The sequence below is a fragment of the Pseudorasbora parva genome, chromosome 15 (assembly GCF_024679245.1).
Source record: "Pseudorasbora parva isolate DD20220531a chromosome 15, ASM2467924v1, whole genome shotgun sequence".
NCBI classification, from domain to species: domain Eukaryota; kingdom Metazoa; phylum Chordata; class Actinopteri; order Cypriniformes; family Gobionidae; genus Pseudorasbora; species Pseudorasbora parva.
In genome coordinates, this window is record NC_090186.1 from 31,475,840 (window position 1) to 31,494,959 (window position 19,120).

The 19,120-nt window shown below is 37.9% G+C and overlaps 1 protein-coding gene across 2 annotated transcripts in view; it reads right to left on the bottom strand.

The window, feature by feature from the left end:
* The window catches only part of hmcn1 (hemicentin 1), a 97,384-nt gene that overhangs the window by 6,126 nt on the left and 72,138 nt on the right, over window positions 1-19,120 (bottom strand). For both annotated transcript variants that reach the window (XM_067417756.1, XM_067417755.1), the window contains exons 61-97: window positions 18,913-18,994; window positions 17,493-17,624; window positions 17,260-17,409; window positions 17,026-17,185; window positions 16,790-16,914; window positions 16,505-16,688; window positions 14,467-14,564; window positions 14,063-14,341; window positions 13,783-13,979; window positions 13,569-13,650; window positions 13,340-13,476; window positions 12,636-12,777; window positions 12,403-12,547; window positions 12,193-12,320; window positions 11,804-11,960; window positions 11,512-11,633; window positions 10,899-11,063; window positions 10,699-10,806; window positions 10,375-10,512; window positions 9,563-9,697; window positions 9,206-9,475; window positions 8,445-8,635; window positions 8,162-8,375; window positions 7,895-8,029; window positions 7,616-7,806; window positions 6,983-7,064; window positions 6,548-6,817; window positions 6,292-6,462; window positions 3,503-3,673; window positions 3,257-3,427; window positions 2,890-3,060; window positions 2,647-2,817; window positions 1,981-2,151; window positions 1,284-1,430; window positions 954-1,091; window positions 742-863; window positions 391-628 (exon numbers count right to left, since the gene is read on the bottom strand). In XM_067417756.1, the coding sequence (XP_067273857.1) occupies window positions 391-628; window positions 742-863; window positions 954-1,091; window positions 1,284-1,430; window positions 1,981-2,151; window positions 2,647-2,817; window positions 2,890-3,060; window positions 3,257-3,427; window positions 3,503-3,673; window positions 6,292-6,462; window positions 6,548-6,817; window positions 6,983-7,064; window positions 7,616-7,806; window positions 7,895-8,029; window positions 8,162-8,375; window positions 8,445-8,635; window positions 9,206-9,475; window positions 9,563-9,697; window positions 10,375-10,512; window positions 10,699-10,806; window positions 10,899-11,063; window positions 11,512-11,633; window positions 11,804-11,960; window positions 12,193-12,320; window positions 12,403-12,547; window positions 12,636-12,777; window positions 13,340-13,476; window positions 13,569-13,650; window positions 13,783-13,979; window positions 14,063-14,341; window positions 14,467-14,564; window positions 16,505-16,688; window positions 16,790-16,914; window positions 17,026-17,185; window positions 17,260-17,409; window positions 17,493-17,624; window positions 18,913-18,994 (5,890 nt within the window). The remainder of the gene's footprint in view (window positions 1-390; window positions 629-741; window positions 864-953; window positions 1,092-1,283; window positions 1,431-1,980; window positions 2,152-2,646; window positions 2,818-2,889; window positions 3,061-3,256; window positions 3,428-3,502; window positions 3,674-6,291; window positions 6,463-6,547; window positions 6,818-6,982; window positions 7,065-7,615; window positions 7,807-7,894; window positions 8,030-8,161; window positions 8,376-8,444; window positions 8,636-9,205; window positions 9,476-9,562; window positions 9,698-10,374; window positions 10,513-10,698; window positions 10,807-10,898; window positions 11,064-11,511; window positions 11,634-11,803; window positions 11,961-12,192; window positions 12,321-12,402; window positions 12,548-12,635; window positions 12,778-13,339; window positions 13,477-13,568; window positions 13,651-13,782; window positions 13,980-14,062; window positions 14,342-14,466; window positions 14,565-16,504; window positions 16,689-16,789; window positions 16,915-17,025; window positions 17,186-17,259; window positions 17,410-17,492; window positions 17,625-18,912; window positions 18,995-19,120) is intronic.

A 19,120-nucleotide genomic window follows, 5' to 3' on the forward strand; every position in this document is an offset into this window, starting at 1 on the left:
AAAGCTTGATTTGGAAACATATAGGCCATGATATCTTCAAAACAAATAAATTAAATCATCAAATCAAAGTAATTATTTAAATTAAAGTTTAAATCAAATGATTTAAATTAAATATGATTATCAAATCAAATTCAATTAAAAGGCAATTCAATAATTCAATTTAAATGTAATTCTTGAAATGTAAAATGTAATTTAATAAAAATAATTTGATTTGATTATCATAAATAATATAAATAATGAAATCAAAAAGAATAAAAAAGAAATACAATTACATTAAATAAAATTAAATAATTAAACCAAATCAAATAAATTAATAAAAAAATCAGTATGATGACTGATACATCACTGATACTAAATGATTATCTTTACTAATGTATTTATGTATCGTACCTTTAGCAATAGTGGCATGGATGGCAAACTCCAGCATCTCTTCTAGTGGGCGGTACAGAGCACTGATAGCCGAGGCGTGGAGTGTCTGCACCAGATAGGGCATCTTTCCTTTGGAGGGTCCGTATGTGATGGTATGATTCCACGAGTAAGGTACACTCACCCTGTCTATACTAAACATACGTGTAGACAGAGCATACAACTGACCAGGACCAGTCTGGATGTAGTCTTCAGTGTAGTCCTGGAGTTGAAAAATATATTTTAATGTGATAAAGTTTACATTGTGCTGCATTCTATTTTCAAAATATAAAAAGGTTATTGAACAGTTATTGAATTCAGTGATGGAGATTCCACCTTGAGACTGATGTCTGCATTGGAGGGCAGTTGCAGGATGTGTCCATTTACTACGATGTCCAGCAGAAGCGCTCCATCTGAGTCCAGCCCACGTGCCACATGGGTCATCCGAAGAATCTCTCCTACAGTCAACACAAACAAATTAATGAAGAAACCTTTGAGGAAAAATGGAGTTAACAAGGATTGAAACTCATCAAGTTGATTCCTCTTACCTGTGGCAAACTCCACCTGAGTTTCGCGTCTGAAGAGGCCATTTGTAAGAGTGTAGCCATTGACAGCTTCACCCAGCTCCTGTGCTGTTGTCCAGTAAATGGGGTTCAGGATGGAAATCAACTTCCTCATAGCAGAGCCTGAATGATTTAGCAGAACATATACAAGCATCAACTTAAATTGCTAATTTCTTTTTAGTTTTTGTTAATCTTTAAACTACAACCCCATTGCCACATAAAAAAATAATTAATATACTGCCAAATATTTTACATATGGCATATTAAATATGATGCATTGCTGCTCGTGACAAAAACTGAGCAGCAGAGACTGACCCAGACTCCTTGGTATATTAGTGATGGTGGCCTGTATATCTCTCCCTCCAGTAGGACTGCTAGAAATGGTGGCATTGAGGATAGCAACGCCAAACTCCACATCATTAATGTTCCCAATGATACTTCCTCTCGCTTTCTGAGGGCCACCTTAGAGAGACAAGTGGAAAAATGTAGATAATGAATGAGTATAATCATATCTTGTTTAGTTCAATTTAAATCAAGGTAAAAAATTAACCAGCATTGGGGGCATGTTGAATAAAAATAATTTTCTAGGCCTATATAAAGATATGGGTTTTGTTCCTTTATAGCCACTGTATTTATCTATAGCTGTCAAACACTTGTATTCCCAGTATATAGGTTAATGTATTAAAAGTGAGTTGTGTAATCAGATCACTTTTTTAAGTAATAAGAATATAGAAATAAGAAAGAAATGCATAACTTTTAAATTAAAAAAAAAATTCAAATCAGTTACTTTTTTTAAATAAGTAAATCTGGTTTGTTAGTTTTTTAGTAAACGTTGTTCACTATTTATTGTCTCCATGTTAAAATAAGTGCAGAGGTATTGTGTGCACTGTGTATAGATGTGTATATATAAAATACAAATACAAAATAATTCATGACACTCAAAACCATTTTAAATCATTAATATTTTTCTTGATGAAAATCTTGATTAAGAACCCTATATAGTTAGTTGTACCTGGACATGGTTGTATGTTACATCTTGATAACTGGGTGGAGTCTCCTGGGCAGGGTCGACCGCTGTTGCTAGGTGATGGATTGTTACAAAGTCTGACACGTGTCCGTTCTCCACCTCCACAGGATGCTGAACATTCACCCCAGGACTCCCATGAACCCCATTTACCATCAACTTCACACATACATAGACAGAGCACAGAAAGGTATATAATCAGTTATGGTCAAAATTAATTACAAAATATTACATTTAAGTAGCTTCTCTTGTATATTTATTAATATATAGCAACTATAGAGTGGATATTTGTTGTGCACTATACGCTAGTTCAAAAGTTTTGGGGCCAGTAAAATGCATTTGCATTTTTTTTTGCAAGAAATGTACTTTTATTTTGGGGGATGCATAAAATTAATCAAAAGAATGTCTAAAAAATGTCTATTTCAAATAAATGCTCTTCTTTTGAAGTTTCTATGCTGAAAGAAATGTTACTTGAGCACCAAATCAGCAAATTAGAGTGATTTGAGCATAGGCAGATAAAGTTCACCTTTGCCATCACACGAATTAATTACATTTTATAGATAAGCTATTTATATAGATAAGTTATTTGGAGCATAATTACCGATCTCAAACTTTTGAACGGTAGTGTATGTTTTGAATGATAGAGGGATATACCAGGGCAGTTGGCTGCATTGCACTTCTGGCTCTGCGAGTCTGATCCAGTACACGCTCTGCCTCCATTCGCTGGTCTGGGATTGTCGCATGTTCTGTAGCGACGCATTTGTCCACCGTTGCAGGTCCTGCTACAACTGCCCCAGCTGTTCCATGGGCCCCAGTTACCATGAACTATGAAGAGAGATTATTAGCCTTCATTACACCAATATGTCTGTGTGCCATATGTGAAATGTGTTTACTCACTGGGACAGGGTTCATTGTTGCAGAAATCAATGTGGATGTCATTTCCCTCACACTGCCGTCCCCCATGCTGGGGGGTGGGGCTTGCACAGGTACGTGTCCTTTGCCTTGTACCGCCTCCACAAGAAACACTACATGCCCCCCAGCTTACCCAGGATGACCACTTGCCATCCACTGTTGAATAAGAGAAGAAAACATAAGTCTTTTTTAGATTTACACTCATGAAGTTCCAAACTCGTATGACTTTTTGTCAAACAAAAAAGGATATTTAGCTGAACATCCATTACCCATTTAATTTCACAACTTTTTCATTTTTGAGTGAACAATCTCTTTAAATAACACAAATCATAATTTTCACCAGAACGCTCACCAGGACAATTCCTCTCATTGCACACTTGTGTCTGTGAGTCAGGTCCTTCACACGATGGTCCTTCAAATGAGGGTGGAGGGTTGTTGCAGAGTCTGACTCTTGTCTGCATCCCTTTGCCACATGTTTCACTACAAGGGCTCCAAAGCAACCAGGCACCCCAGTTCCCTGCCACTGACAGATAAGAAGCCATTTAGACTGATAAAAACACAATACATGTGTAAACAGAAGATATGCTCCTCCACTCACCTGGGCATGGCCTTATACTACACATGATGGCTTCTACTGCTTTGCCCTCACAGGCTCTGCCTCCATGCTGGGCAGGAGGATTACTACAAGTACGCACCCTAGTCCTGTTACCCTGACCGCAGGTACGAGAGCACTCTTCCCAGGAAGACCAATCAGACCAATTACCATCCACTATGGGGGCAGAGAGATAGCATGGAGCTATGTTTATACTATTTTCAATGTTTAAAAAAAGTTTGTTCAAGGCTACATTTATTGGATAAAAAAATACAGGTAAACAGTAAAATTGTAAAATATTATTCATTTAAAATACAATTATTTCTATTTTGATATATTTTATAATATAATTTATTCTGGTGATGGCATCATTAATCCAGTTTCAGTGTCAAATCATCCTTCAAAAATCATTATAATATTCCAATTTAGTGCTCAAGATTAAAAAAAAAGACTTATACAGTTTTGCTTATATATAAATATGATATAGGTGTGCTGCTTAATATTTTGGAGACACCTTAAACCCTTTTTTATTCTTTTATGAATAGAAAGTTCAAAAGAACACCATTTAGTGAAAAAAATGTAATTTAATTAAATGTTTTAACCGTAACTTTTTATTCAGTGTCCTTGCTGAATAAAGCAATTAATTTGCAATTAAAGCAATCCATCACTGAATTCAATGAACTTTTGTAGTGTTGACAGAAGTGTATAAAATCAGGGTTCGTACACTTTTTCAAAGGTCAAATTCAAGCACTTTTCAAGCACTTTCAAGGTCCATTTTAAAGATTTTTCCAGCACCTAACACCGCTGTAAATTACATACCAATACATTGTCAAAATTATTATTTAGTGTTATCATCACATTAAAAAGATAATAATGCTATAAACAGCCAAAATTGTGTTTCGTAAAGCAGAAGGATCAGATATTTAACCAAATCACAAATTTTATTTATTTTAAATGTATCACTGTCTAAGTAGACTGTGCTTACTATCTAACCTGCCTTTGGGGTAACTGTAAAAACAATTACCCTAAACAAAATCACTTGACGGGTTCACTTAACTTTCACTTCATTTATTGAAAATTTTAAAACTGCAAACATTCGTCTTTGAGGTAGACAGTCAATCGGATTCAGCTCATTGACCTTTTCTATTTTTTATTAATTTCTTTTTTTGTGTGTGTATGTCTAGGCAATCAAATATTTCTTCACAAGAGATCACTTTATATGATAAGGCTTAAGCTTTTTTTTTTCATAAACATTGATCAATTACATTACAATTATCTCACAAATATGCTTACAGTGCATGTTCTACAATGGGGTAATTGTGTTGCAGTAGCTTACATAGAGCACAAGAAAGCTTGACTTAAAATGGTAAAAAGAAGAGAAAACAGTAATAAAATAAGAACAAATAAGCAAAAACAATAGCACAAATAAATCAGGTAGACCTAGGTCTAACTGTATTCAGGCGAGAAACTGAATAAAAAAAATAAACAAGTTATCAAATTTAAAATAACATTGGATTTTCATTGTAAAAATTAAATACATATTAATCTGTTAAAGTTACACAAGTTAATCAGTAAAGAGCAGCAAGTGATCTTTTGTCTTTTGTAGTTTGAATAACTGCTGCCCCTTTAAGACCTGACGCAAGTGTGGAATCAAAACACTGACCTGTTACTCATTCTTCTGAACTGTTTACGACTGTATTTACGTTAATACACACCCAGGTGACATTGTAACATTTTTGTGTGTGTATTTGACCATTAATAAGCTGGGAAAATGAACTATTTTTTATTTTATTTACTTGTATGTCAGAGGTCGGCTTTATAATATAATATAATTTATGTGCTCACTTCAGATATGAGCGCGTTAGTGTTCAGAGGGTTAACCTGCCGGCCGGAGGCGGAGGGGAGAGCAACAGGTGTAAAGAGGAGAGGTATCGTTTCGGATATTTCATTATCGATCCATATCAAAAACATCAATATTTTTGACAGCACTAAGTTACTTGTATGACCATCTGACACTATTTTTATGCACTGAGCTAACGTTTGTAGGTTTTAATTTGCGGATTTGTGGCTAACGTTACGGTTATCGTAACGTTGTGGTTCACTGCCTATTCCACAAATGAACATGCCATAACGGACATGCTAATCTTAAATTATCACATTTTACATAATGTACCCTGTCACTTATGCGAATTCCCAGCTAGCAGTTAATAACGCAAGTTAAACAAATAGGCGCTAATGTGTACGTTAGGCTACAGTAAACTTTAGTTAGCTTACTTGAAAGTCAACGAGTAAGCCTACCTTTCATGTGACTCGAAAGAGCAGACTCGCCTATAGTGAAAAGCTGCAAGTGTTTTAGCAGACTTTAGGCACTTCGTGGGGTTTGTGGCCGTTTGATCCAAAATTCGAATTTAGCATCTTTCAGCCAACGCTCAATGAAACGACAACATGGGGGCGGAGTCACACATGGAAATAGACGGGCAGATCGCGAGCACAGCAGGTTTAATTTTAGGCTCTCCAACATATTATATTTCTACATTTAATAAACAAACTATTTAGTCAGATAGGTTTTTGTTGTAAAATAAATAGTTACAATTTCAAGCATTTTTAAGCACTTTATCTAAAATTCAAGCACTTTTCAAACCTTGAAAACACAACATCAAAATTCAAGCACTTTCAAGGATTTCAAGCACCCGTACGAACCCTGAAAATACAAATTTCACGCACAAATGGTGAAATGCTCACAATGTATAGCCCTGCTGAAGTAGCAAAAGGGATGAAAAGATAAACTAATTCACCTGGGCAAGGTTTGCCTTGACAGCTGCGTATTTCTGTTTCTGAACCAACGCAGTGGCGTCCTCCGTTTGCAGGAAACGGGTTGTTGCACTGTCTCAGTCTCCTCTGAACTCCTGTGCCACAGGAAACACTGCAGGCTCCCCACTCCATCCATTCAGAGAAACCTCCGTGAACTGCGAAAATCACACAATTCAATCACCCATTGTAATACATCTAACTACATTATAATCTGAATACTTACAAAAGTCCAAATCTTACCTCGCACAGTGAGAGTCACGCGTACCAGCACAGAGCCTAACAAATTTCGGGCCACACACTCATACTCAGCTGTGTCCTCTTTCTGAGCACTACTGAGCCGCAGAGAACCGTTTTTCAGTGTGGTGATGTGCTCATTACCCAACAGGGGACGCCCCTGACGGGACCACTCAATGAAAGGCACAGGCTCTCCCTCTGCTTGGCAGTTTAGCACCACAGTGGAACCGGCGTCCACCACTGTCTCTACTGGCTCTACGGTGATGGTAGGAGAACCTATGGAATATCACTGGTGTTATTACAGTCACACAAACAATTGTTTCTTTTTAATTTTATATAAATATCATTATTATGGTTTATTTTCTGTGAGTATTCTATGTGACTTTTACTGCAAATTAATAACTTTAAAGGATTTATTTTTGTTTTGAACTGTAGACTTACTTTGTAAGGTCAGTGTAACTGTTCTCTCCACTACTCCTGCATCATTTGTGGCCACACACATGTAATTTCCAGCATCTTCGCTCTGCAAAAAGTACAAGTTAGTCCCATTAATTATTTATGGGTGTTAAAAAAGGATAAAAATACAAAACATCTTGAAAATTAAGAAATGTTGTATCCAAGATTGATGGCAACATTTGTTCAATGTATATTAACCCTCATACTGTTGTAAAAATAATGCCTATTTTGGTATTTTCTTGTAGAAAAAAAGTCTATTTTTTAAAAATGTTTTCTCCTTGATCTGTAAGGCCTTAAATAAATGTTGTTTTTGTTTGAGATTGCAATAAGATTTTGAAGGTTAATTTGATGTGCCTCCCTACACACACACAAAAAAAACATGCACACAGCAGAAAAAAACAATGCAGACATTAGACTCTTTTCCAGTGTAATTAGCATTCTGTTGCAGGAGTTAAAGAAATAGTATCTTCTGGAACTACATTGGGATGAGTAAAACATTTTCTTTTGGGTGAATCATCCCTTTAAAAGATATAAATGCAGAGCAGATTACATTCTTTACATTTGTGTGGCTGTATCTGCGAATGTAGTGTGCAGGACTGTTGTGTTGTATTTATGTACCACTGTGCCGTAGATGGCAAGCGATCCGTTGTCAAGTTGGCGGATTCGATTGCTTATCTGGACATTAATGCCCTTTTTGCTCCACTGGATGGTGGGCAGAGGGTCTCCTCGCACCTCACAGTTAAGTATGGCATTCCCTCCGAGCGGCTCAATGCGATTTGAATGAACATCTCCGTCTATTATTGGTGGTTCTGGAGAAATTGGACAGATTTTTCTTGATTAACTTTCGATTATACAAGCAGATCAAGTCATCACATAACAGTGCTTGTTGATGTTTACCTTTAACATATACAAATCCTAGAGATTTGATGGATCCCACGCTGTTCTCAGCCACACAGGAATAAGTGCCCGAGTCGTCCTTACTGACACGCTCAATAACAAGCTCACTGTGGCCATTAAAATGATCATAGTGGGCTGTGGGCGGAAACAATAATTTCCCAATTATCAGAACAGTTTATTGACACATGCAGCATTACTAAAAGTGCTGAACAACAGGGGATGTAAACTGAGGATATTTGTAGGCTCAATTAGAAAGATGATCTATACCAGGGATAATATTGTTGTTGAATGCCCACGTGATCTTGGGTGAAGGGATGCCGGTGACACCACAGGTCAGTAGGAGGCGCTCTCCCTTGTTGAGAGCCACATCCCCCAGGAGCTCAGTGAAGGCTGGATGTGTGTGGATAGACAGACTGATGGTGCGACTGTCCTGCCCAACTGAGTTGGTTCCGACACACGTGTAACTCCCAGAATCCTCAGGCTACATACACAAACTGTTATAATATGTAAACACTCTGAATGCAAGCAGTTTAAAGATTGGGACTCTGACCTTTGCAGTGTCTATGAGCAGCTCTCCTGTGGGCAGGATTGTATATTCTCCAGTGTTGTCGGTAAGTGCAATGTCATCTTTCTCCCAGGTGATGGTGGGCTGTGGGACCCCATCTGCCACACAGGTCAATAAAGCTTGGGTGTTCTCCACCACGGACACCTCTGACTCCCCAACACGAATAGAAGGAGGTACTGAGGTAGAGAGGAAGAAGAAAGAAAGAAAGAAATTACATTATTATTATTATTATTATAATTCACAAAAAATGTGTTAAATAAAAAATATATATCTATCAATCACATAAATCAAATAATAAAAATAATAAAAAACATTCAACCAAATATTTTACCTCAAATTTATTCTACCAGATCATCATGATTATTATTATTCATCACATAAATCATAAAATAAATTATTACTAATAACATACATCAACTAATTAAAAATTATAAAAAAGATATTCTACCAACATTTTACTTAACATTCTAACAATATTATACTTGATAATAGTGATTGTAATAGATTAATAGTAATTGTTTTTATTAGGATCATTAATCACAAAAAAAATTCTACCAATATTTTACAAAAAATATTGTATAAAAAAATAAGTTATTCTATTAATAACTTACGATCAGTACAACAAACAATATTATCAACAGTTATAATATTTATCAATTCATCCATCTCAGTTTTTCCCAAATCACTTGTACAATGAAGCCATTCATTCAATCCAGTCCATCTATTACAGCATCCCCTTGACTCACTCTGTATAGTAAGGCTCATCTCTAGACTAGTGGTTCCAGCCACATTAGCAGCAGTGCAGGTGTATCTTCCTGTGTCTCCAGGTTGGACCAAGGCAATCTGTAGCGCCCCTGTGCTGAGGACCCGCTGGCGCACGGACTCGATCAGCAGCTGCCCGTCCTTGTACCAAGTGATAGAAGGAGTGGGGAAACCCTCTGAGTGGCACTGCAGAGTTACAGATGCATCTAGTGTCACAGTATACGGCCTAACTACCGATGTTATGATAGGGGGCACTGCAAGAGAAGTGAAATGTATAACAGTTGAGAGGCCATTTCCCATAGATATCTTAACTTTTATCACAGCCTATGTGTGCGCCTAACCTTGAACTCTGAGTTTGGTCTTCCCTAGTGCAGTGCCTGCTGGATTCTGAGCCACACACATGTAGGTTCCAGAATCCTCGACTCTGGCTTTAGAGATCTGCAGACCACCATTGGGGAGCACCGTAAAACCACCTCCTGATGAAGAATAGTAGTTTGTGTTAAATTATTTAAATTAATAAATTCATAATTAAATATCCAATCAATTTTAAATAATAATTACTGCCATTCAAAAGTTTGGGATCAGTAAGATTTAAAAAAAGAAATAATAAAAAAAAATGATACTTTGATTTGCATTAAATTAAGTTTAAAATTTACGTGACAGTAAAGTATTTTATGTTACTTTTTTCTTTTTTTTTCTTTTTTTTAAAATAAATGCTGTTCCTTTGAACTTTCTAGTCAATTTAGAATCCTGAAAAAAATAACCAGTTTTCACAAAAATTAAGCAATACAATACGTTTTCAACATTGATAAGAGACTTATCAAAATAAATCACAAAAAAATGTTTAATGACCACAACATTTTAAATGGTAGTGTGTGTAATACAATACAGCAGAGCTCTTCAACCCTGCTCCTGGGGAGCCACTGTCCTGCAAAGTTTATTTCCAACCTGCTTCAGCACACGTGCCTATGTATTTTCAATAAGTGATCCTGAAGCTCTTGATTAGCTTCACCTGTGGGTCAGTGGGTCCCCAGGAGCAGGGTTGAAGACCTCTGATTTAAATTAATTAAAATAATCAAGTAATGAATTAAATGATACTGAACATATGAAAAGCTAGCCAATTATCTCCATGGCATGCCGATTTTGCTTTCACCTGCAGTAAAAATGTTGATGCCCTCTTTCTGCCAGGTAATAGTTGGGCGAGGGGAGCCCGTTGCTCTGCAGGGCAGGGTCACATGATTGTTCAAAATCACATCCAGTGTTGACGGGTGTGACTGTATCACCGGAAGTTCTATAAAATATAAATGCAGAAAATTATTCATCGAACAAATGTCCAAATGACAAAAATGGTATAGAAAGAAATTAATGTGGAGCCTCACATTAGCATTTGTTATATGTGATCTTAATTAGACAAAAATAAAATAAAGAGGCATATTTAAAATCATAAATGGTTTAAGTGTTTCTGCATATCTCATACCATGTACTGTGAGCTGAACGTGTCGGTGTGCGGTGCCTGCAGCATTCTTGGCCACACAAGAGTAACGGCCTGAGTGACTTAGATCGGCAGCTGTGATCTCAAGAGGACCTGCGAGGAACCAAGGACAAAATGTAATATTTAGATTAACTATAAATTTCAGCCGTTCCTTTTTTTTCACACTATAAATATATAAAGCTAACCTGACGGTAGTATCGTATAGCCCTTTCCATCTTTAGCAAGTCTCAATCCATCTTTGCTCCAGTATAAGACAGGATGAGGCACACCGGATGCAGTGCAGCCGATGACCACCGGGGACAGTCTACTCACCACAAGCTCTGTGGCCTCATCAGCAATAGAAGGAGGAACTGTAGAAGGAAATTAATATTATCTCTTTCTGAAATGCGCACGTGTCCGAAATCGCATACTCCCCTACTATATATGAAAAACAGTATGTAACAAAAAAAGAATGTTCCAATTCAGAAAGTACCCGGATGATTCTCCCGGTGAGATTCAGAAGTTTGCATACGATGAACACTTTACTGTCCCATGAGGCTACAGGAGAGGATTTGTGAATAGCAGCGAAGTGATGCTGACCCTTGTAGGTTGCATGATAATGACAACATAGCGAATGCTGTACGTGCGATTACATTGATACTATAGTATACACATTGATACTATATAGAAATATAGCATACTTTTTTACTGTCCGCAAAGTAATTACTTATTCAAAATAAGTACCTACTCAAGAGAGTATACGATTTCAGATGGAATCACACATGTAGATGGATGTCATATATGGCAGTAGGGATTCACCATGTACAGTCAGCTGAATGTCTCGGCTCTCCTGGCCTGCCTCATTGGATACAACACATTTGTACAGTGCAGTGTCCTCTACTGTAGGTGCGATGACAACCAGAGAGCCTGAGGACAACAGCCTGAGGACAGATTGCAAACGGATTAACTGGACACACTCATGAATCTCAAGTATCTAACTGTGCAATATTAAGCATCTGGGTCATATTGTGACCCAAACCAGGAGTAATGCTCATTTGGTTGGTGATACAATAAGAGGTGATAAGAGGAGAGGGAGGAAACCTGGCTGAACCTGTACATATTCTGGTTCTGGTCAGTGTTAAGGGCTTGGGTGTTTTTGGTCCAGCTGACTGAAGGTTTGGGGATGCCAGTGGCCTCACAGGACAGTGTGGTCTGGACGTTCACCATCACAGTGATATTAGTGGGACCCTCTGCAATGGAGGGTGGCACTGGAGTAGGAGAGAATATTTGTGTTTACAGAATATTAGGACATTTCCTTGGACAAAAAGACAATATTTGAAACAGTGATAAGCAAACAGTAGCTTAAACAGTACAGCACAACGCTAACAATGCCAAGATAATGTATTTGGTACCAAGAGAATGCATGAACTGAAAATTATAATTTTATCATCATATTTACTGTATGTACAATTAAATTATTGCTTGCATTTCAAGACTCACCATAAACCTGAAGATCTACTCTCTTGCGCTCTGTTCCTGCCTGGTTGGTGGCCATGCAAAGGTAGCGGCCTGTATCAGTCACCTGGGCTGAAAGGATATGGAGTGAACCATCGTCACCAAATCTGTACCTGTAAAACATAGGGAGTTTGTTAATTCCCATGAACAAAATTGATAGGTATGAAATGCTCTGAATTGATCTGTGTTGCTGACCTGGGGTTGTTTCCTGCCAGGATGGATCCATGCTTCCTCCAGGTAATGCGTGGGGTAGGTACTCCATTCACAACACACTCAAGAACCACTGGTTGATTGATATGGACCGACACAGACTGGGGACCATCCTTTATTGTGGGAGGGACTGAAGAGAGAATGTTTAAATTAGCATAAGCTCACAATATTTTCCTCCGGAACAGAGGTGCCTAACATATGTAGAAATTGCTGGTCACCATTGACACTAAGGTTAAAGTTGCGTCTGGTTTCTCCAGCAACATTGCTGGCCACACAAGTGTACTGGGCACCGTCTTTCATCTCTGCATTGTTGATCTGCAGGTAACGACCGCTGGACAAAACACGCACTCGTGGAGACATCTGGAGAAAGCATTGTAAAATCTATTTAGTTATATACCTGATTTAAAAAAAAACGTTGGTGTGAAATTATTACTTTTACTCAGCAAGGATACATTACATTGATCAAAAAAAAAAAAGTCAAATAAATGCTGTTCTTTTGAAACAGCACAATTGGTTTCAACATTTATAATAATAAGAAATGTTTCTTGAGCATCAAATCAGCATATTAGAATGATTTCTGGAAGTTCATGTGACAATGAAGACTACAGTGATGGCTGCAAAAAAAAAAAAAGAAATCTATATATCAAAAAAAAATCTTACATACATATAATTAAAACTAAATTAAATAGACACTTAACCACATTCAATGCTTGTATAAACAGGAAAACCTCTAAAAATAAATATAAATAATAAAAATACTGATAATCTGTCTACATTTAGGTGCTTTTATCTAATGTGACTAACAAATGAGAAACATCATATATCATACAGATTTGCATTTGAAACATAAAAAAGCACTTTATCTGTCACATCAAGGTTTAATTTACTCCAGAGTAAAATATTAAATCTTTTCATTGAATACCTTCAGTGGTGCTCCATCTTTAAGCCAGGTGAGGGTTGGAGGTGGAACTGCATCTGATTTACATTCAAGTGTCACTTGTCTGTTTTGCAAGACAGACACATCGTGCACACCTCTCTCTCCAGCAATGTTGGGTGGCACTGTTGGAAAAAAATTTGTTTGGCAAATTAATGGTGATAAGGTGACATTTTATGTTGATATAATACATTTTGTAATTGCTTTTAAGCCTCACCATGTACTCTGACTAGAAACTCTTTATCATCATCTCCAGCAGGGCTGGTGGCCAAACAGGTGTATCTTCCAGTGTTCTCCACCTGTACAAAGATGGGCGTTAACGCAACATGATTTAGGAACATGTCACACTTGCGTCACATTGAGAAGCATGGAAGAAAAGGTAAGTGCATGAATGCTACTGCCCATTTTGACACCACATTTGTAGTTTTTACCTGAGCAGAAGCAACTCTCAGCACCTCTCCATCTCTGATGAGCCGTACGCTGTCAGTCTGAGGCAGCGGCCGCCCATCCTTCAGCCAGGTCAGTGTGGGTAAAGGTATGCCATCAGCCTCACAAACCAGCTCCAAGACATGATTCACAACCACAGAGATCTCAGCAGGCACACCAGAGCCATTGATCCGCGGTGGGTCTGAGAGATGGGATAGATGTCGATGAGTCTGTGACAGAAGGAGATCATTTGGCCTTGTTTCATTTGGTCCCTTTTTCTCTCACCTAGTACTTTGAGGCTGAAGTGGCGGCTTGCATCTCCAGCCTGATTATGTGCAGTACAGGTGTAGCGTCCAGTGTGGATGACTCTCGCATGGGAAATCTGCAGGGTTGTGTTTTGGTTGAGGAGCGACAGGTGAGCATCTTTAGGCACTGCTGCACCATTTCTTAGCCAGGTAATGATTGGACTGGGCGTCCCATCTGCAATGCAGATGAAAGAGACCGTATTTCCTTTCACAACTGTTACTTCTTCTGTGCTGCCTGCCCCGTCCAAACTGGGAGGAACTGAGAAGAATGACACAGTAAATGTATTGGTTTAATATTTCATGGCGTTATCAGACAATGTTTTATATATAATTAAAAATATTGTTTTCACAGTAAATGCACCTACATTTTACAGATTAACTCACCATACACCTGAAGGTTGTAGTGTCGGTTGTCCATTCCAGCTCTGTTGGAGGCCACACAAGTATAGCGCCCACCATCTGAAACCTGTGCACGAGCAATGCTAACACCAAAAATGACAATCAGATGCCGAGCATTTAGCACTAACAATCATGCCGTCAGCTCCATTCATGGTGGCATATGAACACCTGCCACTAGCAAAATGCAGGTACATGTTCAATTATCTTGTGCCTTATCTCCCTATCACTGTAATTAACAACAGCTGAACTATATACTCACTAAGAATAAAATAAAGAAATGGGTTCTTTTTGTACTTGGTTAAAATTTTTGTTAATTGAAATAAAGCTGAAAGTAAAAAAAAATATATAAATATTATATACAAAAAAAAACGTAAACTTAGAAATATTGCCTTGGCAACTAACTTAAATATGTTTAAATGGTTAATTTACCCTCATTAATTACTTACCTTCTTGTTGTTCCAATTCCCGTAAGACTTTAGTTCATTTTCGGAACACAAATTAAGATGTTTTTAATGAAATCTGATAACTTTCTGTCCCTGCATTGACAGCTACGCAACTACCACTGTGATGCTTCAGTTCATAAAGAAATTCATAAAGAAGTTCATAAAGAATTTGTAAAACAAATCCATATGAATTGTGTAGTTTAGTTCACATTTTCTGAAGAGAAACAATAATTTTATATTATAAACAGATAGATTTTAGGCTTTTATTCAAATTTAAACATTAATCAACTCATTCATCAGTTTTGATAAACAGAAGCTCAAGCATGCTTGCTTGACGTGCAAGAACCAATGAGGTTAATTATCGTGTGTTATGCAGCACGTTTGAGCTTCCGTGAGAACCAATCAATGTTAACTAATCAATGTGAATCAAAGCCTAAATTCAATCAGTTTATCATATTAAGCAATCAAGTCTCTCCAGAAAATTTAGACCAAACGACTCAATTTATATGGATTTGTTTTACGATCTCAAAGAATTTTTGAAGTGTCAAAGTGGTAGTTGCATTTCTGTCAATAGAGAGGAAGTCTTGCGGGTTTGGAACAACACAAGGGTGAGTAAATGATGACATCATTTTCATTTTTGGGTAACCTAACCTAAAGTAGTACTTTAAGAATACATATACAAATATATTCTATGTTTGAAATAAGAATAGCTTGTAAAATGTAAGCCTTCATCTTAAATGTAAATGGCAAGGTGTGGCTGAGTAGCCTGAATGCCAGCCGAATTTAGCCCCGCCCACAATTTTTTTAGGACGGGCAGTTCGGTCTGGCATCGCTCCATAGAGGAGGAATTATCTCCGAACAGAAACTGTTCGGACCAATGAAATCATCAGGGCGGGATTTAGACGATGACGGACAGATGATAAACAGTAACATAATCATGCACGCACATCATCAAAGGGGCTTGGATTATATTTACTCGAATCCTAAACGGAGAGCTTGTTTGTATATGCATTCACCCTCCTAATTTCTCTCAAAGATGATGATCATGTTGGGTAACTGTGTATCAATAAATAATTTTATTTTTTTAAAACACTGGCTAAGATCGTTTATTCCAGCGCGTGTTGCAGACAGGATTGCCAAGTTTTTACAACAAAATCCGCCAACTACTAGCCCTAAACAATAGCGTCTCGGGGGGTTCTCCGGGGGTAAAATGGCGTTTGGGGGGTAAAATGTGCATTATTTTGACAAGATTGCCTGCTAAAATTCACACTCATGGGTCTATATATCACATAATAGTCGCTTCAACCCGCAGACATATAAAACAACTGTGGAAAAAACGCGGACTTGGCATCACAGTGCAGTTGTGCTCTGTTGACATTTGACAATGCGTCGCTTCGTTGCTCTGATTGGTTGAGTTCTTTCCTGGTTTGGTTGAAACACGCCCCATAATCACAGCCCAATGGAGCAGTATCAGACTCATATTCTGACTAGAATTGAGTATGACCACGTCAGGCTAGTGGCTGAGGGGCAAAAAATATATTTCCCACCCTGGGATGATTTAAACATGTTAGATCTCTTACCGGAGGACTTGGCCAGCAGACAGCAGGCGGATCTGAGACGACAGTGGAAGTGGGAGACTGTTCTTTAGCCAGTTGAGCTGTGGAGGTGGAGAACCACTAGCTACACACTCTATATTTATTGAGCTGTCCAGCACTGCGGTCAGTTCCTTGGCAGCAGGTCCGTTCCCCTGGATCAGAGGAGGAACTGGGAAAAGGACATACAATTATCAAATGTCTAGGAAAATACTACTGCTGTGTAGTGAAAAATGTTGTTCCACTTTTCGTGCTTTAAAAGATACAACTCACCATATACATTCAGGTTGAATATTCGGTCTTCCTCTCCGGCCTGATTGGTGGCCACACATGTGTATTTTCCACTGTCAGATGTGTGGATGGCTGTCACAGTCAGTGTGCTGCCATTGGCGCTAATTCTGAGGAAAGAGTGACTTACGTTTACCCTTATGACTTTGTATTGTCTGCAGAGAATATACTGGATAGATTTATAGCATAATGATGACACAAAAATCTGACAATGCTCTCACTTGATGTTCTTCTGGGCAGTTCTGCTAATTGTCTTTCCATCCTTCAGCCACTGGATCTCAGGGGTTGGAGTTCCTTCAGCACGGCACACCAGCTGAATGCTGTCATTCAGCAGAACACTCATCTCACTAGGTAACTCAGATCCTACAATGACTGGTGGGACTGAATAACAGACAATACAGATGGTAATTTGGTAAAACTACTAGATTTATGTTTGTTAAATAATGCTTCTGTACCTTGTATTGTAAGATGGTAGTTTTTGCGGGCCTTGCCCTCCACATTGGATGCCACACAGGTGTAAGTGCCACTGTCAGATAACTGTGAGCGGGAAATCTGCAGCTTACTGCCGCCGGACAGGATATGCATCTCCAGAGACTCAGAATTCTCTAGAAATACAAAAAAATAAGCATAATTTCATTTTAAAATGTGCAATGTGAAGCTTAAGTGATCTGTAGATCATCTATCTTACCAATCACTCTGCCGTTCTTCAACCAGGTGAGTGAGGGAGGAGGGATTCCTGTAGCATCACAAGCGAAGGTGACAGGATTACTGATGGTTTCCACCACACGCTCCACTGCTGGGCCGTCCAGCCGTGGGGGAACTGGACAAAGGTTGAAAAGACACTTAGGGTATATTCACACTAGCGCCTGAGCACGATTATTACAGAGGCAGGTGACTTTGATGGAGAAATTTGCAGCTTTACTCACAAACTACTAGATCCCTATTTTAGCGGTTCTGAGTGCATGGCGCACATGCACTTAGGGTGTTTCCAAATACAATTTTGCTAGTTTAATGACTAAAAAAAGGGCCGGCGCATCAGGCACATGGCCTAGAAGGGTTGTACTTAGTCTCTTTAGGAGTCATGGGTGTGTTTTGAGAGAAACATGCCATAAACCAATCAGAGTCTCATCTCCCATTCCCTTTAAAAGCCAGTTGCGCTTGCACCATGGCGGATTCAGTATTTACATGGCGGAATTTGCGAGCTGAAAGACTGAACTCTTCTCCAGAGAGAGATCCTTTTATTTTTTAGATTTTAAAATGTTTGTGTGCTGCTTTATATAACACAAAAAACACTTTGTTGGTCAATGGCACAGCTGGTTTCGGTTGCCTCAAAATAGCAATGCGCCAGCAATATGCACCTGTTTTTTTAAACAACGTGGCACTGAACATGAAAATGAGCTAAAATTTGTGTCGAGCCCTGCTGGGTGACACGTTATGTCAAAAATACACCTGCACATTGGATAAGTTTATAATAACGGAATAATAAGTGTATAATAAGCTTATTATAAATAAGTTCATAATAAGCGTGTTCAGGAGCCAATCAGTTGCTTACTCTCATGACGCATAGCAACAGAGCTAAAAGTTTCTTAATATAGCATTACTTGTAGCCTACATTTACCTGTTGATGCCTTCACAAGCACCCGTAAAAGCTGTTGAATTGTGTTTGAGAGTGCATTGGTTGAGGACACACACCCTACAGTCTATGGGACACACATCTAAATCAGAAACACCATGGCAGGCATCTATTTAAATGTATGCCAGAAGTGTTTTTTTTTTTTATTATTATTAAGAATTAAAATAAGTATAATATAATAAATATTAGTAGCCTATTATAAATAAAATATAAGTAAAATATCATTAGAATAAATGTAAGTATAATAAAAAATATAATTATTATTTTAAAAATTAAGTTCATAAAATCAATTGGACTTCAACAAACACATAGACAGGCTCGGATAGTTACAGGTCTGCTTACAGTAGGTCTGTCTTTAACAGTTTTTGTTAAAAATAAATTTCCCTATGAAGGAAATAAAATGAAAATATTGTTTTCACTTAAATTCAGTTTATTTAGTTTTGTATCAAACACAATGTCATGTTTTGTTTCTCACCATGGATGTTGAGATGGAAGTTCTTGTCCACTTGACCTGCTACATTTGTGGCCTTACAGACATACTGGCCAGTATCTGACACCTGACAGAGAAAGAGAGATTTATACTTCTTGAAACAAACTTTTTACTTAATTTTCTGAAGTAAATGTGAGTGGTGCTTGCGCATGCTTGTACGATACAAAATATATACGATACAACATGAATAAAT